The following is a 15,069-nucleotide window of genomic DNA, read 5'->3' as shown; positions in this document are numbered from 1 at the left end:
CCTGTGAGGTGACGGTGGATTGACCTTTGACCCCTGGCTGGTTCCAGCATCACTGTGATCCTCAGGTTTGACAATGATGTTACAGCAGGCTACAGTTGTTGAGTTAGTGTTATTAGTGCCCAGGATTGGCCTTCTCTTCCCTAAATCCACCGCTCGCGACACAATGCCCTCCCACTGCGGGTGCCGGGGCCCGGGTGTTGACTGTACCACCAGACTCTGGCCACCGGGGGGCGGTGTCTGAACATTCCCCACATCAACATAATGATGTTCACACCAGCTGCTAGGATCTGATTGTTGGTGGAAAATGTCCTCCACATCCTGCATCCTCTCCTGAAGCTGCTGCCTCGCCTCCTGGCATCTCAGCCAGGCTGCGTTCCAAACCTGCATCCCCCTGGAGCCTCGCAGGGCGCCAGCCTGGGCCTTCACCTCCTGAAATCTCTCTGGGCTGAACTGGAGGAACCTGTCCTGGAAAGTCTGAAGGACAGAGGTGTCATTGCTTGACAGTAAAACACTGGTGGTGGTTGCGTCGGAGGCATGTGCTGCACGGATATCAGATGCGGAAGCAGTGCTTGGTCCAGAGTCTTGGTTTTGGTGTTGTTTTGGCTCAGTGTTTGTGTGACTGACAGATGTAGTCTGGTCATGGTCTTGCTTTGTGTGGATTCTGGATTGACTCTGATCTAGGTACTCCGTGCATTCGCTGGCCAGAGCTGTAGCCTGTTTGGAGATTACAGAAGTTTTCTTTTATTTTATATAAAAACAGAAGTGTGTGTTCTCATATAGCCTACTTCGCTATTATCATGCAACCCTACTAATACATAAGTGCTGTAACCTGACACAAAAGCATAAACTTGCTAAAAGTGCGATTGTTTTTCTGCTGATAGTGCTGCCTTTTTCCTAGATGTCTTTTGGGTAAAACAAAAATCAGCTGTGTACACAAATGGCTCTTTGAACATGATAGTTATTTAAATACTCTTAGTCTCTGTGAAAGAGCAAAAGTCCATGTGTGTATCATGGGCAGATTATGAACAATGGGCCCCTGGGCACAGACATTTATATACTGAAGCTATATAATTGCATTTTAACAAAAATTAAATTTGGGATCTTAGTATGGGTCCCTGCGGGTGGTGGGCCCACAGGGAGACGGCTCCATGTTATTTTTTCGGGCTCCATGCCTAAGGCCCGGCCATCAGACGCTCACTGGTCCCAATCTGGGCTGAATGATTGTTTCTAAAGGGTAAGAGCATGAGCTACATACTGATCTCAAATACTTGAATTCAAATAATAATTACAAGACATCTTACACCAACCTGTTCACAAAAATCACACACGTTGACCATGATCTGCAGCTCCCTGCCGCATGCCTCTGCCCTGCACAGAAAGTCCTCCAGGCCTGACTTGAAGCTGCAGACTAGTGTCCCAAATGTCTCTGTCTCCGGGTAGGAGAGGCCACTCTGCTGGAGTCGCTCTGCCTCTGACACCAACGTCATGGCGTGGTGCCTTCGGTCCTGCAGGAGGAAGAAGGGAGATAGATTCAGACAAGTGGACAGACAGAGACACACAAATACATGACAGCCATAAGGAAACGTAGACTCACATTAGCTTCAATAAGGAAACCAGTGAAGCTGTTGAGGATCTGCTCCATTCTGTCTCCAGAGTCCTCCACTGATTCAGCCTCCAGCAGGTGGCGCTCTCCCTCTACATTAAACCACTGTTGCAGCTGTAGGAAAGATGAAAAACAATATTGGGTTTGATGGTATGAGCAGATGCATGTGTAACTTCTTTTTTAAGTCCTAACCAAATGCATTTGGCAAAAATGCCAAAAAAAAATCTTAAAAAAAAACAAAACACAACATCCAACCAAACAACAAAACCATACCACGGACACAACATATCACATCAGACATTATGAAAAGTAGATGCAGTGCCAACAGTTTACTTGCTGCCTGTTACATTCACCTGAATGAAGTGTCCCTCCACCTCTCTGAGTTGCAGCAGATACTCCAGGTGCTCCAGTGATGTGTTGGACTTCTGCACGAGGACATGAGCCTGCTCCTCCACGTGATTGTACAGGCTGGTCACCGAGTCCACTGCGTCACTGCATGTGGGCAAAAGACTGATCATAGGCTTAAAAAATTAATAATTAAAATAAATGTGGCACAGAAACTTTTTTTTTTTTTTTTCTGAAATCACGTGCTATCAAATAATGAGCCTGCAGCTTCACAATTCAGTAATTTTCACCAGTAATTTATAGTATAGAGGTTGGTAGGACTATGTTTAGTCGAGCAGTTTGTTTTCTGGCAGCTAGAATACTCAATCACAGGGTATCAAAGATCATGTATACAAGTTAACCCCAAAAAACCCGTGGAACAAATAGCTGGGTTGTTATGTAAATACAGCAGGTGAGAACAGGTGTTTACCTAAGGTCCTCACAGTGGGGGTATTTAAGGTCACTCTCCTTCCTCAGCCTCGCCAAGATAGCCCCGCCCTCCCTCTGCAGGTTGACCAATCGGCTGTCCTCCAGTACATTCCTCATCAGCGTCCTCTGGTCCACCATGCACTGCTGCACTGTCTGTTTAACAAAAAGATGATTTAACATCAGCAAATGATAAAAAAAAATAACTCTCTCACATCAACACTTTCATTGTTGAGTGTTTTCCATGTGCATTCACCTAAACTCTTATGTAGCTACAGAGGCTTTTATCCGGTGAAGACAGAGTTACATAACTGCGGAAAAACCCAGCCTTCAAGGCCCAAACAACAACATGAGTAAGCAGTCAAAAGACAGCTTTAAGGTACCTGCACAGTGTCTGTCCTCTGGGGCTCCTCTAACCTACTGATGGCTCTCAGAAGAAGGCTGGACGCCTCGTGAAGATCAGACACAAATGGGAAGAGCTTCTAGAGAATGAAAGATGTGGGCACAAGTAAATCATAAGCAGTAACAACAGAAACAACTATTGCACTGCCTGATTATAGAGAAGAGAGGCAGACTGGTGGCAGGACAGGCTCACCTGGTGCAGCTCTATCCAGTCACAGTGGCTGTGAGACAGTGTGCCGTCCAGCCGGGAGCTCAGCTGATTCACCTCCACCAGCTTCAACAAGGCTTTCATCGATGTCACCACTTCAGTCTGCTTTGAGGCAACAAGTGTCAAAGTAACATCCACATGTTTTCACAGCTACAGCATGAACAACAGAAAGATTCTTACATCATCACTCACCCCATAACCTCCTCTGTGTCTTTAACTAAATTTATATTTTTCTGCAATGTTGTTTATTAACATTGCAGAATGTATAATTTCTATTTAATACAGTTACTGTGGTGTACTGAATTAAACTGGTCAAATCAGAATAGCCTTGGAAGTCTTGCTAAAATGACCAATACGATTTCAGGGAGGAGTGACACCAGGCTTTTACACATGTACAACAGACAGGTCCTTAGAGCAGCTAATGTTATATTGGACTGCCAGGACCATTAACTCCTGGATGAGTTTAAGCTTTCTCCCTCAGGGAGTCGGTTCAGGGCATCTGATGCGAGGACCAAGAGATTTCATGTCTCCTTCATCCCAAGTGTTACTGATATGCTTAAAAAAGCACTCTGGCTGCACTCCTTGCACATCCTTTGCACACATGCACATTTGCACTCTTGTTTGTGTGCAGCCTATTTGGTATGAACTTCCATTTTTCTGCTCTAGCTCTGTGATTTATTGTGTTGACGTGTCATTGATGTTGTCTTTCGTATTCTGTTTTTATGTGAATAATGATTGCAAAACAAAATTACCCCAGGGGGTAATAAAATTAACTCTAAACCTTGTATCTTTTTTAACATGCACTGCAGCACAAAGTGACCATGTGAGGTCTCACTGAGTTCATCAATAATCTTGTTTACAATCTTGTCTGTCTCTTGTCCCCAGACAGTTATTTTGCTATTTTTTTTAGATCTTACTATTTGGATCCTCACATCCCAGTTCATGTTCTGAACCAAAATAGTATTTTAGTAACAAGGACAGAGGGACCAGTAACCTATTGTTTGTTGGTATGTGATTTATGTGACTGGATCAAACACATTGTCTGTAGCCAGTTTAGTTTTGCTCATACTGTTTTTTCTTTCTTTCTTTCCTCTTACCAAAACTGCCATCCAAAGGACTACAACAGTTGCAATGTGTATACTCGATGTATAGTCACCATGATGCTGAAGCAACCTTTGAAGTTAATGTAGAAATACACGATAAAACTCAAAATGGTCAAGGTTAACAGTTTGTACCAGGATAAAGTATTTCATCTATTTGGATCAAAAATGGATCAATATTTTATCCTCTTAAATGCAAAAATGTTTGAAGGTAAATTACGTCCTGTTGTGGCGCCTATAATTGATAGTCAGCTGATATTAAGATATTTAACTGGAAAAGTGACTAACATCATTAGGGTTCATCCTGTGGGGACAGTGAATGTCAAATTTTTCATAGTAATCTACGTGTTATCAAGGTTCTAGCATGGCCAAAAACACACCTTGATCAAAGAGATCAATGAGGTTTATAGCCCACTCAGGTTAATAACTCTTTAGAGGAAACAGAACAGAGGTATTTCTCCATCTGCAGTGTCTTATAAAAAATATTAACAAGAGTAAAAAAGGTGACCTGAATGCCGGGACACCTCTCTGGTCGCAGGCTGCTCTCCTTGTCCACCAGCAGCACGAAACTGTTCACTGCCTGAGGAGTCTGCTCCTGCAACAGTTTAACACACACATAACACCTACTGAACAACATTCATGCATCTTTGATTTGAGCTACACCCTTTTATTGATCATCACAAATAAATCAGAGTATACTGAGTATGTCAAAAACACATGGGCAACAATGGAAGTGAATTTTTAAATTTGTAAATGGAACTGGAACACTAGAAAACTGTATATCAAACTAAGAAAAACATACTTGTATATTATACTATATATATTGTACCTTTGATTATAAATATGTAAAGTAAAAACCCTTTGTCACATTACACAACTAGTCAATAAATCGGAGGATGTGTGGATATGCTGTTTATGCTGAGGAGCTGCCACATTATTCTGCATTGACATTTCATTCAGAATTTATTGACTGTAAACAGCAGCACTCCAGCCAAGAATAAACAACAACAGTTAACTGTGATCTGCTGTAGTCAGCTGTGATGCAGACATTTCTGTGCTTCTTACCTGAAGCGTCATCAAGGCCTTATAAAGCTGCGGCTGAGGATTTGTCTTCCTTGAATCAAAAATGAGCGTCATCCCAGCCTCTCTGATTTCTCTCCTAGATACAGAGATAGATGTGCAAATATGTGACCTCAATAAAACAGACATGACCACAAAGATGCTAAAAACGTCCTTGTGCTATGACTTAAATTTATAGATTTTTTGTTTCAAGTCTGTTTAATTAATTTATTGATTCACTCACTGATTTACTGGCATACTGATGTTACCTGGTGATAGTGCAGAAGTAGAGCAGCATCTGGAAGAGCTCCTGGCTCGTTACAGCTGATCTCCATCCCTGGTGGTGTCCATAGAGCTCAACTATTGCCCTGCCTGTCCTGTCTCTGCCGCCTGATGAGGTTAGAGGGAAGAAAGATCAGGGAACATCTCAAATGCAGTTATGTGTGAGAATTTCCAGTAACCTCCTGACCAAATGGGAGATTAGAGAAGAAAGTATCGGCTTTATTTCACTTCATACTGATTCTTGAGAAGAACTTCATCCAATAGAGAACGATTTCCGTCCGAGGGGGTTCAGTCAAGCTATTAAGTACAATTTCAATTGAAAAACTTGTTCTGTATGTTTAGAACAAGATGGATGTGGTGTTTTCAAGGTACCGTCAACATTTTCTAAGAAGACCACAAGGCTCATATAATGTGCAACAAAGCAAAAGCCTGATGGACACAGACAATGCATAAGTGTACCCCTACATTCACCTTTGGGGGTACCCCACCTATAAAGGGGTGTCTCTCGCCTTGCCTCTGCCCTTTTGCTGTTGTACTCCATGGGAGACAGTTGTTAGGAATAAACGGAGATCGCCTTCAAAGATATTCACGGTCTTGGCTCTTCATATCAACACAACGCAGACAACACTAGAGTCCACCAGTTACATAGGTCTTTTTGATATGATACACTTACAGTTTAGTGATATGATGATTTAGGAGTTATGTATGATTAATGTCCTTGAAATTAACAAATTAAAAAAAAAATTCACATGCCCCCTGCAGTATTCCAAGGTATCCCTTTGGGGTACATGAACCCCCATTTGAGAAAAACTGTGCTGACCAGTACTAGCACACAAGAGGAGATCATACAGACCAAAGAGCTAAAAGAGAGAAGGGAAAACAGCAAGGGTAAAGAGAGAAAGAGAGGGCCAGAGCTACTGTAGATAAACAGGTGAGTTTTACTGTAATTTTACAAAAAAGTGAATGTTTAAGTCATTAGAGAAGACAATACAATAGTCAACCCTTTTTTTGGTAACTTTTAAGTAATGGACATTTTTAATGTAGTCTACTTTTACTTTAAAGCTATTAATGACTTATTTAATACATATATATATATATATATGATTCATTCACAATTCACAAAAGGGCCCTAGAATATCTTAACTATCAAATTGACATGGTTGAAAGCCAACATATTGCAATACAAGAGCAAGCATTATGTCATGCAGTGTTCCTTGCCTTGTGTTAATGGTACAGTAGCAATAAGCTCTTTTCTATACCGGGATATCCCAATGGAACAATCTGCCACTGCATATTAAACCTAACCTAACCAAACCAAACCAAACCAAACCAAACCAAACCAAACAGTTGTGGGGAGGAATGTTGTGTATGTTATGTATGTGTATGTTTTTCTATCACAACCGAAATAGAAATAAGTGTTTTTAGTATTTTTAAGTGCTATTCTCAGTTTTGTTTTTTTATGTTGATACTCCTGTGAGTAGTGCTTTTAAAATGCCAAATAATAATCAAATCAAATCGAATGTTTTATGTAAGCTAATTTGTTTATGTTGTCTTTTAGAACTTTGTGTGGAACTTTGATACTTTGCTTTTGAAAAGCTGCCGAACAATCTACATTGATTGATGTATACTGATTGATTATTATTGTGTTTGTTTGATGTCCTTTGCTGTGTCTCAGACTAACTCACCTGTTAGAGATGCTACTCCTAAGAAGAGCGGGTGGGCTCTGGGGTCTGGGGATCCCAGGGGAAGGTGGTCAGGTCTGGGACGATTAGAGGCAGGCTGGGAGATCTTCTGCGTCTCTGCTGCTGGAGGTGGATCTGTCTGCGAGGGGTTCCCCACCTGATGGCCATTTCTACTGGTTAGCAACGCACTGCCAGGCTGAGCAGCGTCTGTAGAAAGTGGAAACATTTTGCTGACGATTTAAAAATGAAAAAAACTGATAAAACCTCCATGTTAAAGATCAAATTAGAGTAGAACAAGTAACAAGAACAACATGACTCTGTACCTGGAGTGACCATCTTCCTCCTGTTGATCTTGGGTGAAACTAGTCCAAAGGCTGTGCTGTTTTTACATTTGACCACGTGCAGCTGGGGAATCTCTGCACAGGAGCCAGTGTTTTCTCTTCGCCGAACATTTTGACCCTCAACAATGACCAGCGCACACTTCTCTGAGGTGTCCACCACAGCTGTGGAGAGGGATGAACATCTTCCATCTGACGTGGATTCCCTTCTGTTTGGTGGCGCTGGAAGATACTTATGAAAGTTTGGGCTCACTCCCGCAGGACTGGTTCTGCTCTGTAGCCTCTCAGGAGGCTTGTAGGTAGTGTTCATTGCTGGAATTTCAGCTGAAGTAAACGGTAATCCGCTGCGTTTGGCAGAGACGACAACTGACTGATCATTGTAACTCGACAAAGTTCTATCAGTGTTTCTATCTGCTGAATTTGCCCCATTCAAATGATGTAAATTGTCATAAGTTTGGGCAGAGTGTGCATCCCTTGGTTCCCTGAATGGCAGATTGATCCTTTCAGGTGTTTGTTCTGGTTGCCCACCAAACTTCAAAACATTTGTTCCCCTGTAATCCATACAGGGGGCATTGTTTGTATCTCCTGTTTTCCAATATGGAACAGCGTATTTCTCTCCTGACTCCTTGCAGATGGCGCCACTGACAAAGGAAGGAGGCTGGCGTTGTACCACAGGATCAAACCACATTTCTTGCACATTAGTCTCTGGTGGCCTCTGTCTGTCACCACACTGAGACAAATCACCATCCTCCTCCAACACAGCTAACATATTCCCCCTCTCCTTCTCCTGTCCAAAGGTGACAGGGTTTTGTATAGCAGCCTGGTAGGAGTCCCTGTATCGACACCTCAGCTCCTGAGCTCTGGAGGCCTTTCCACCTTGTCTTCGCCTCATGCACGGGGTGCAGGGTTTCTCTGAGAACCGGACACACTGAGAAGGTTCCAAGGAGTCAGGGTGAAGGTGAGGGGACTGGGAATGGTGGAGAGCTGTTTCTGCAGACACACTGTGCCTCAATGATACAGCGGCCTCTGATCTAGAATGATTTTGAGTTTGTGGTTTTGTAGGTAACTGCACATGTGCTTGTGACTGTGCTTGAGGTGGTATCTGTGTGTTTGGCTGTCTCTGTGTTTGCCTGTACGACTCTGGTTGCATTTGTGCTCGTCTGTGTGGATATTTTTGCATTTGTGGTTCGATTTGTGCGTGTGGCTGCATTTGCACTTCTAATTTCTGTTCCTCAGTTGCTGACTGAGCTCTACTAAAAAGCATAGTTGCCTGCAGAATATCAATATATTCACCTTCTGCAACAGGGTGGCCGGCTGGCTCTCTCCTGCTTATATTTTTAATGTTTGTATCTTTATGTTTATCTGACCCTATATTTTCAGAAACAATGACACCCTTATCTTCACCTTGGCGTGTAGTTATATCTCCACTCGTAGGGGTGCATGTACCTGAGACAGTGCTTATTTTTGCAGCTGTATTTGGCTCTGTCCCAGTGAGGCAGCTGTCCCACGTATTAGGGGACACCCAGCCAATAGGCCTAGGCTCAGTTTCACTCTCTTTCACTTTGAACAGCCTAGATGAGGAAGAGGCAGCACTAGTATCCACCAGGCAGAGTGACACAGCAATGCCGTGCTTCGCCGGACATATTCTGGTCTCCACAGAGAAGGCGGAGGGACGTGAAGAAGATGTTAAAATAGAATTTTGAATGGTTACAGGATACTGTGCTGGTGCAGATTCATTTGAAGAAGAAAGAGGAAATGAGGGATTTGAAGAAGACTTCTCAGGAAAATGAGGAAGAGGTGGAGGATGAGGAAGCGGAGGCGGTAAAGGAGGATAAGATGGAGGAGCAGAGGCCATACTACTCCCGGCACACAGTGGCACGTCCACAAAATCAGGCACGGCCACCCGTTCCCATGGTAACCTCACCACGCCCTGCTCAGTGGTGAGCAGGCATTGGCTGAGAGGCGTTCCATGGCGGCCCTGGTTGATCTCTTCTAACCAGTCAAGGCTGAATATACAGGGATAAGAAGTTTCAGGGATTGGAGTCTCCTCAACTACTTCCACAATAAGTCCCTCCTCTTCCAGGAGACTGCAGACCACGATGCGAGCTGATTGGTCACAGAATGGTGCCACCTGGAGGTAAAAGTCGCCAGGCTGAAGTAGCAGGGGGTTGATGGGAGCGAGGTGGACGACAACTTGGTCACGCAAACACAGTGGCCAGCCCTCACACAGGAAAAGTACATTAGAGTACTGAGCCTAAAAGAAGACACAGACAGTAACAATACAGAGTTTCTGAAATTTTAAATATATCAACTTTTTTTTATGATAATAAAGGAATACTTCACCCACAAAATGTTTGTATATCTATCACTCACCTCGTGTTACGTTGAAATTATTAAGAAAACTTTGCTTTCTTGCATGCCTCCACAGTAAACGAAAAATCCAAAAACAGAAAAATCTTGAAGAATTGAAGTGACGGGCAGCTGAATTTCAGCAGCAAAACTGTATCAAAACATCCATTTGCAAACTCTTACACAACTCATGCAGTATAATCCAAGTCTCATTTATCCAGTCTTATGCTCAGTACTGTCCCAGACACATGCGCATTTGCTAAAACCGTATTATTTCAAACACTTCGCACAAACAGTCTCACCCTTGTACGAGTAGTGCACCTGGACAAGCATGTATGTTTTAACTCTGCTCAGTGGAATGCATGAGCAGAGTTCAAATGCACACACTTGCTCAGGTGCACTTTTTTTGGCAAAAGTGCATGCATTTGGGAAGTACTCAGCAGCCGACTCAAAAAATAAGACTTGGATTATACTACATGAGCTGTGTAAGAGTTTGTAAATGGATGTTTTGATATAGCTCTGCTGTTGTTAAACGTGCCCCCCTTTAATTCAATTCATCAAGAATTCTCTCCACTTTCTGCTTCCTCATTCACCATGGAGACATTGAGAAAAAAAGTTTTCTTCACAAATTTAACACAACACAGGGTGAGTAATTGGTATACAAGTGATCATTTCTTGGGTGAAGTATTCCAGCAACATCTCAGGGCAACATCTCTTTGTTCCATATTGATAAATGTAATAAATGTATGCTTCTTTAGATGCGCACACAAGTTTAGCACAACACTGACCAAGACATTAACTTACACATGCAGCCTGCTGCACGGTGTCTAAGATGTGCTTGGCTGGGACCAGGAAGTCCAGCAGACACCGCAGGGCATCACCCTGATAACGACCATCAATGATTTGGAAGAGCTGGCTGAGAAGAGTGGGTGCGGTGGCCTCAAAGGGCGGGTACAGCACCGACAGCAGGTTCTGGATCGAGCTTTCCAGAGAATCAAGGTTCTGAAAACACAAGAAAGAGAAAGCAGATGCTTAAGAAAAGCTTGATTTACTACTAGGTCATTATTGATCACAACATTGGTGGCAGGCGGACTGTGATCTGTGAGTGCTAAATTATAGATATACACTACTTGGACCAGTTGCCATTTAGTCAGTAACTTCTCAAATCTAAAACTCACACCAGTGACTCCTGCCATGTGCTCAAATGAATGACTTCATTAATCTTTAATCAAGAAATCATGCTTACATAAACGCGATGAAGATGATATGAAGATATGAAGATGATTTCAAAAAGCTGCTGTAGTCAGATAACATTTTATACTCAAAAAAGCAAATGATGAATCAGTAGCATTACTGATTCATCATTTGCTTTTTAAATTGAGTATAAAATGCAAATGATGAATCAGTAGTATTACCTACAGTAAGCGGTTTGCTTTTAGAGTGAAATGCTGAATCCCTGATGGAGCTGCAACTAACAAATGATCTGCAGTTTATTTTTTGAATTGATCGATTAGTATACTGTTGATTGCTATAAATAGATGAAATTACCCATTACAGCTTCCAGCAGCCCAAGTCTTCAGATTGCTTGTTTTGTCTCACTAGTCAAAAACCCTGAGACACAATTAAAAGACAAGCAGGAAATTCTCACATTCAAGCGGCTAGAGGCAACAAATGTTTGGCTGTTTATTGCTTGATAACTGACAGGTAATTGATTGATGAAACTGTCAATCAAGGTTCTGGCAATCAGTATAGATGTATTGCCTCTCCTCTATTGAAATTAGGAGTTTAATATTCATGTGAACTGCAGAAGTCAACAAAAAGCATTTGTTTTGCATCCTTTGTAATGCACAGTAATGCTAAACCACAGGAAGCCTGGAGTCAGTCACGTTCATCTCACTGGCGTCTCACACAGTAAATTAAACAGGCCTTGTCCTCAACCTCGTGGCCCTCTGAGAGAATAGCTACACAAACACAAACACTCATCATTAAACATATAGTCAGCCAGCTTGACAGCAAACATCCAAGTAAACTCAGTGTGTGACGGCTGGTCTCAAGGCTAGCTAGCCTCCTGGTTTATGGTTTCACGTTCCTTTTGACCTGAACCCATGGCCCGCTACCCACTTTTAGGCCCTACTTTATTTAGCACCCGGCAAAGGCCACAGCAGCGGACCTCGGGGGTTAATGTATATGCATGCATGGCTGAGGCTCTGTGGGGAGATATATGGCATCAGGAAGGGTTGTGTGTGAATGTCCACGCAAAGCATGAATGTTGCTGGCCTTTTTTCCCCCCAGGCATGTGCTCAGTGTCACTTACTGTGAGACTGCATCAATGTCAGCGTAGGAGCAAGGAAATGAGTCTAAGTTTAAAAACCTTCCTCTCTTGAGTGTAATGAATTCATTTGGGAAATAGCTTGTTTGCAATCATGTGACTATTATGACACGCCACATTCAGATGCAGGACAGGAAGTTTTAAATCCATACAATGGGTGAAATGGATATAGAGGAAAGTGACTGCATGAAAAGGTTGGATGAACATGAAGGCAGCAGGTATCTTAAGAAAATTAAAACTCATGTCAGATGTGACCCATACAAAATGAGGAAAAGTGATTTTTCCCACAGCCTGACCAATTCGCCTGGTGTGGACACAATCATCATTTCAAATTACCTCTTTCTTCATACCTCCTAATGCTACTAACATTACACAGCAAGCTGAGGAAAGTGGACAAGAGTCTAGAGGACAATAACTATTTTGTGTACAGTTGGGTCCATGACAGAAACATCTGCCATCTTGTTTTTGGCAGAATCAGAAAATGTGCTTGAGTTTAATTGTCTTTATTATTTCAGCTTTACACATGGATGCACCATTGTCAGGCTAATGTTACTAGCTAACGTTTGCTAGTTGGTATTTTCAACCTACTAGGTCAACCATTCCCAGAGATCTGCTGATACACTGCTAAAAATCTGGGTCATGGCTAAAAACACGTAGAAGTTCTCACGACACAATGCAATTGCATCCAGTTCGAGGCATGTTTAACACAATGCTTTAATGTTAGACATTGCTCCTCCACAATAAAGACGCTGTGTCTCAGTGAGTTTCTTACTTCTCCCCTTTACATCCTACTATTTTCAGTACTGTCAGTGGCCTTTGTTTTTTCCCACTGTGATCAATTGGAACAGCCGTAAATATCGCAAATCAAAGTCATTTGTGCAGTGTTGGTAGTCTTTGCCTCCAATTGCCCTCCATCTGTGCAGCGCACCCATGTATGTCATTTGCTTTCTACTTCGGAGAGTTGAATGAGAAGATGGATAACAGTCTCATATCTGTTTGTTAAAATCATTCCACTTAGCTCACGGGTTCCCAGCTGTGGTGATGAAGAAAGACAGACAAGGATGTGGAGAGATGGAAACAGAGAAGGGTGTGTTAGGGCGTAATGAATTATGTTCCCTCGGGCTAACACTGGCTCAGTGCCTCTTCAGCTCTGCTATCTGATGTGCATCTCCTCCTCTCCTCTGTCTTTAAAAGGCCTTTATACTCTACACTGTATAACAAGCAGACTTTCTCACTGAATTCCCTCTTTCCTATTCTGTGTGCTGTTTCCCTTTATATATGTCTGCTTCTGCCTGTTATCTTTTTTTTTCTCAAGCAACTATGGTCATCCACCCTCTCTGTCTTATCCCCTTACATTACAATCTAAAAATGCTTGACTCTCAGCCAGTCCGCAGCCCCCACAGCTCCAGAAACAACAGTGTGACTCAGAGCTTTCTGGTCAGTCCTGCCACACCCCGCTGGGACAAAGCACAGTGATGGTTATCATGATAATATGAAGGAGGAGGCCGAGTAGGAGGAGGAAGAAGAGGGGAAGAGATATGGAGGCAACAGTGGTTGTCAAATGAGAGGAGGATAAGGATGTTTGCACACTCAGAAGCACAATATGTACTGTGAAGCAAATTCAGTTCACAGCTCATAAGATTTTAATTAAATGCTCTCCCATCCTGAAGACAATGAGCACCTGCTTCATCAACTCTTAAATAATGTCAGCGAGTGTCTTTTCTCAGTTGTCCATGAGGGAGGAGTGGGATTCTTGGCGGAGGGCAGTTTGGCAGTTGCAGCAATTTAAATGAATGTGACCTTAAGAGGAAAACTAAACAGTGACGTTGGGTTGGGTCCCCTGGCAACAATGACAGGACATGCAAATGCTTTCTAGCCTTTGGAGCGCTTACAAAACGAGAGTGAAATTCAGCTCGGAGCATGCTAACCCTGCTGGTAACATGAGTCAGCTGTGAGAAGCAACACACATCACCAGTTACTGTATGTCTGCTTACAAGAATACATACTGTAATGCTGTTCCCAGCAGAAATGCTTGGTTGAGTGTATGTTATCTTATTTATGCGTGTGTATGAGTGGACCCTATGGAGCTGTCTTTTAGCTCGGGCCGGCATACCGTTGCTGCAGATTCACACAGCTCTATATAAACACCCAGATCTCTCTCACTCAACCACCGAAATAAATGACGACTCACGTTACTGTGGATAAGATGTCCCAGTGTGGGAGCCGAGGACAGTTTGAATGTCTCTGTCCAGTATCATTATGAAACAGAAATAGTCTCAACACATTCCTGATGTCAAGCAGGTTCCTGCCTGGACAAGAACTAAATATTTAACAAAGAAAAAAAGAAAGGCATGCATAGTGACTTAATACATTCCTGTGGGACATTTGTCTTCAGCTGTGATATCACTTTTTTCTGATCATATGCAGTGGACACACACACAGATATTTACAACAAGACAAACTATCACAAAGAAGAAAATACAAAAGAAATACATATTTTTGTCCATGCATAGACTTATACACTAAACATGAAAATGTGGCAAACCATAGCCCATGTCAGGAGATCTCCAAAAAGAAGTATTTGCCCCATTTTCTAATATCTACATCCAATTTCCCAAACCATTTGTAGGACACCTTTTTGAATGCTGACACTCTTGCCATCTCTGCAACCTATCCTTGGCCTGGAGGCATCCCCTTGTTTGTCCACCCTCCTTTCATTAAGACTGACCTATCACTTAAGACAAATAATCTGGGGCTGATTCAATTTAGCTCTGTGAAATCTCACAGAGATTATCATATATCTTGGGCTCAAAATTCTTGAATGTTGTCACAGGACCATGAAGCATGAATTAGGTGACCTCTCTCAGACTTGCATCGACAGGGGTTTGGTGTGTTTCTTAACCCTAG

The 15,069-nt window shown here is 42.6% G+C and overlaps 1 protein-coding gene across 4 annotated transcripts in view; it reads right to left on the bottom strand.

Annotated features, from left to right (window-relative positions):
* LOC126403134 (uncharacterized) overlaps positions 1 to 15,069 on the bottom strand; it is a 36,358-nt gene that overhangs the window by 8,981 nt on the left and 12,308 nt on the right. For 3 of the 4 annotated variants that reach the window (XM_050065613.1, XM_050065614.1, XM_050065616.1), the window contains exons 2-14: positions 10,638 to 10,835; positions 7,470 to 9,738; positions 7,150 to 7,353; positions 5,452 to 5,572; positions 5,189 to 5,282; positions 4,632 to 4,718; positions 3,009 to 3,125; positions 2,797 to 2,895; positions 2,418 to 2,569; positions 1,957 to 2,113; positions 1,595 to 1,717; positions 1,308 to 1,505; positions 2 to 714 (exon numbers count right to left, since the gene is read on the bottom strand). In XM_050065613.1, coding sequence (XP_049921570.1) covers positions 2 to 714; positions 1,308 to 1,505; positions 1,595 to 1,717; positions 1,957 to 2,113; positions 2,418 to 2,569; positions 2,797 to 2,895; positions 3,009 to 3,125; positions 4,632 to 4,718; positions 5,189 to 5,282; positions 5,452 to 5,572; positions 7,150 to 7,353; positions 7,470 to 9,738; positions 10,638 to 10,835 — 4,532 coding nt within the window. The remainder of the gene's footprint in view (position 1; positions 715 to 1,307; positions 1,506 to 1,594; positions 1,718 to 1,956; positions 2,114 to 2,417; positions 2,570 to 2,796; positions 2,896 to 3,008; positions 3,126 to 4,631; positions 4,719 to 5,188; positions 5,283 to 5,451; positions 5,573 to 7,149; positions 7,354 to 7,469; positions 9,739 to 10,637; positions 10,836 to 15,069) is intronic. The other variant, XM_050065615.1, reaches the window with a different exon arrangement.

Source organism: Epinephelus moara, chromosome 16 (assembly GCF_006386435.1).
Source record: "Epinephelus moara isolate mb chromosome 16, YSFRI_EMoa_1.0, whole genome shotgun sequence".
In the NCBI taxonomy this organism is placed as follows: Eukaryota; Metazoa; Chordata; class Actinopteri; order Perciformes; family Serranidae; genus Epinephelus; species Epinephelus moara.
The sequence above is the reverse complement of the archived record's forward strand: the minus strand, read 5'-3'. Positions and strand labels throughout refer to the sequence as shown.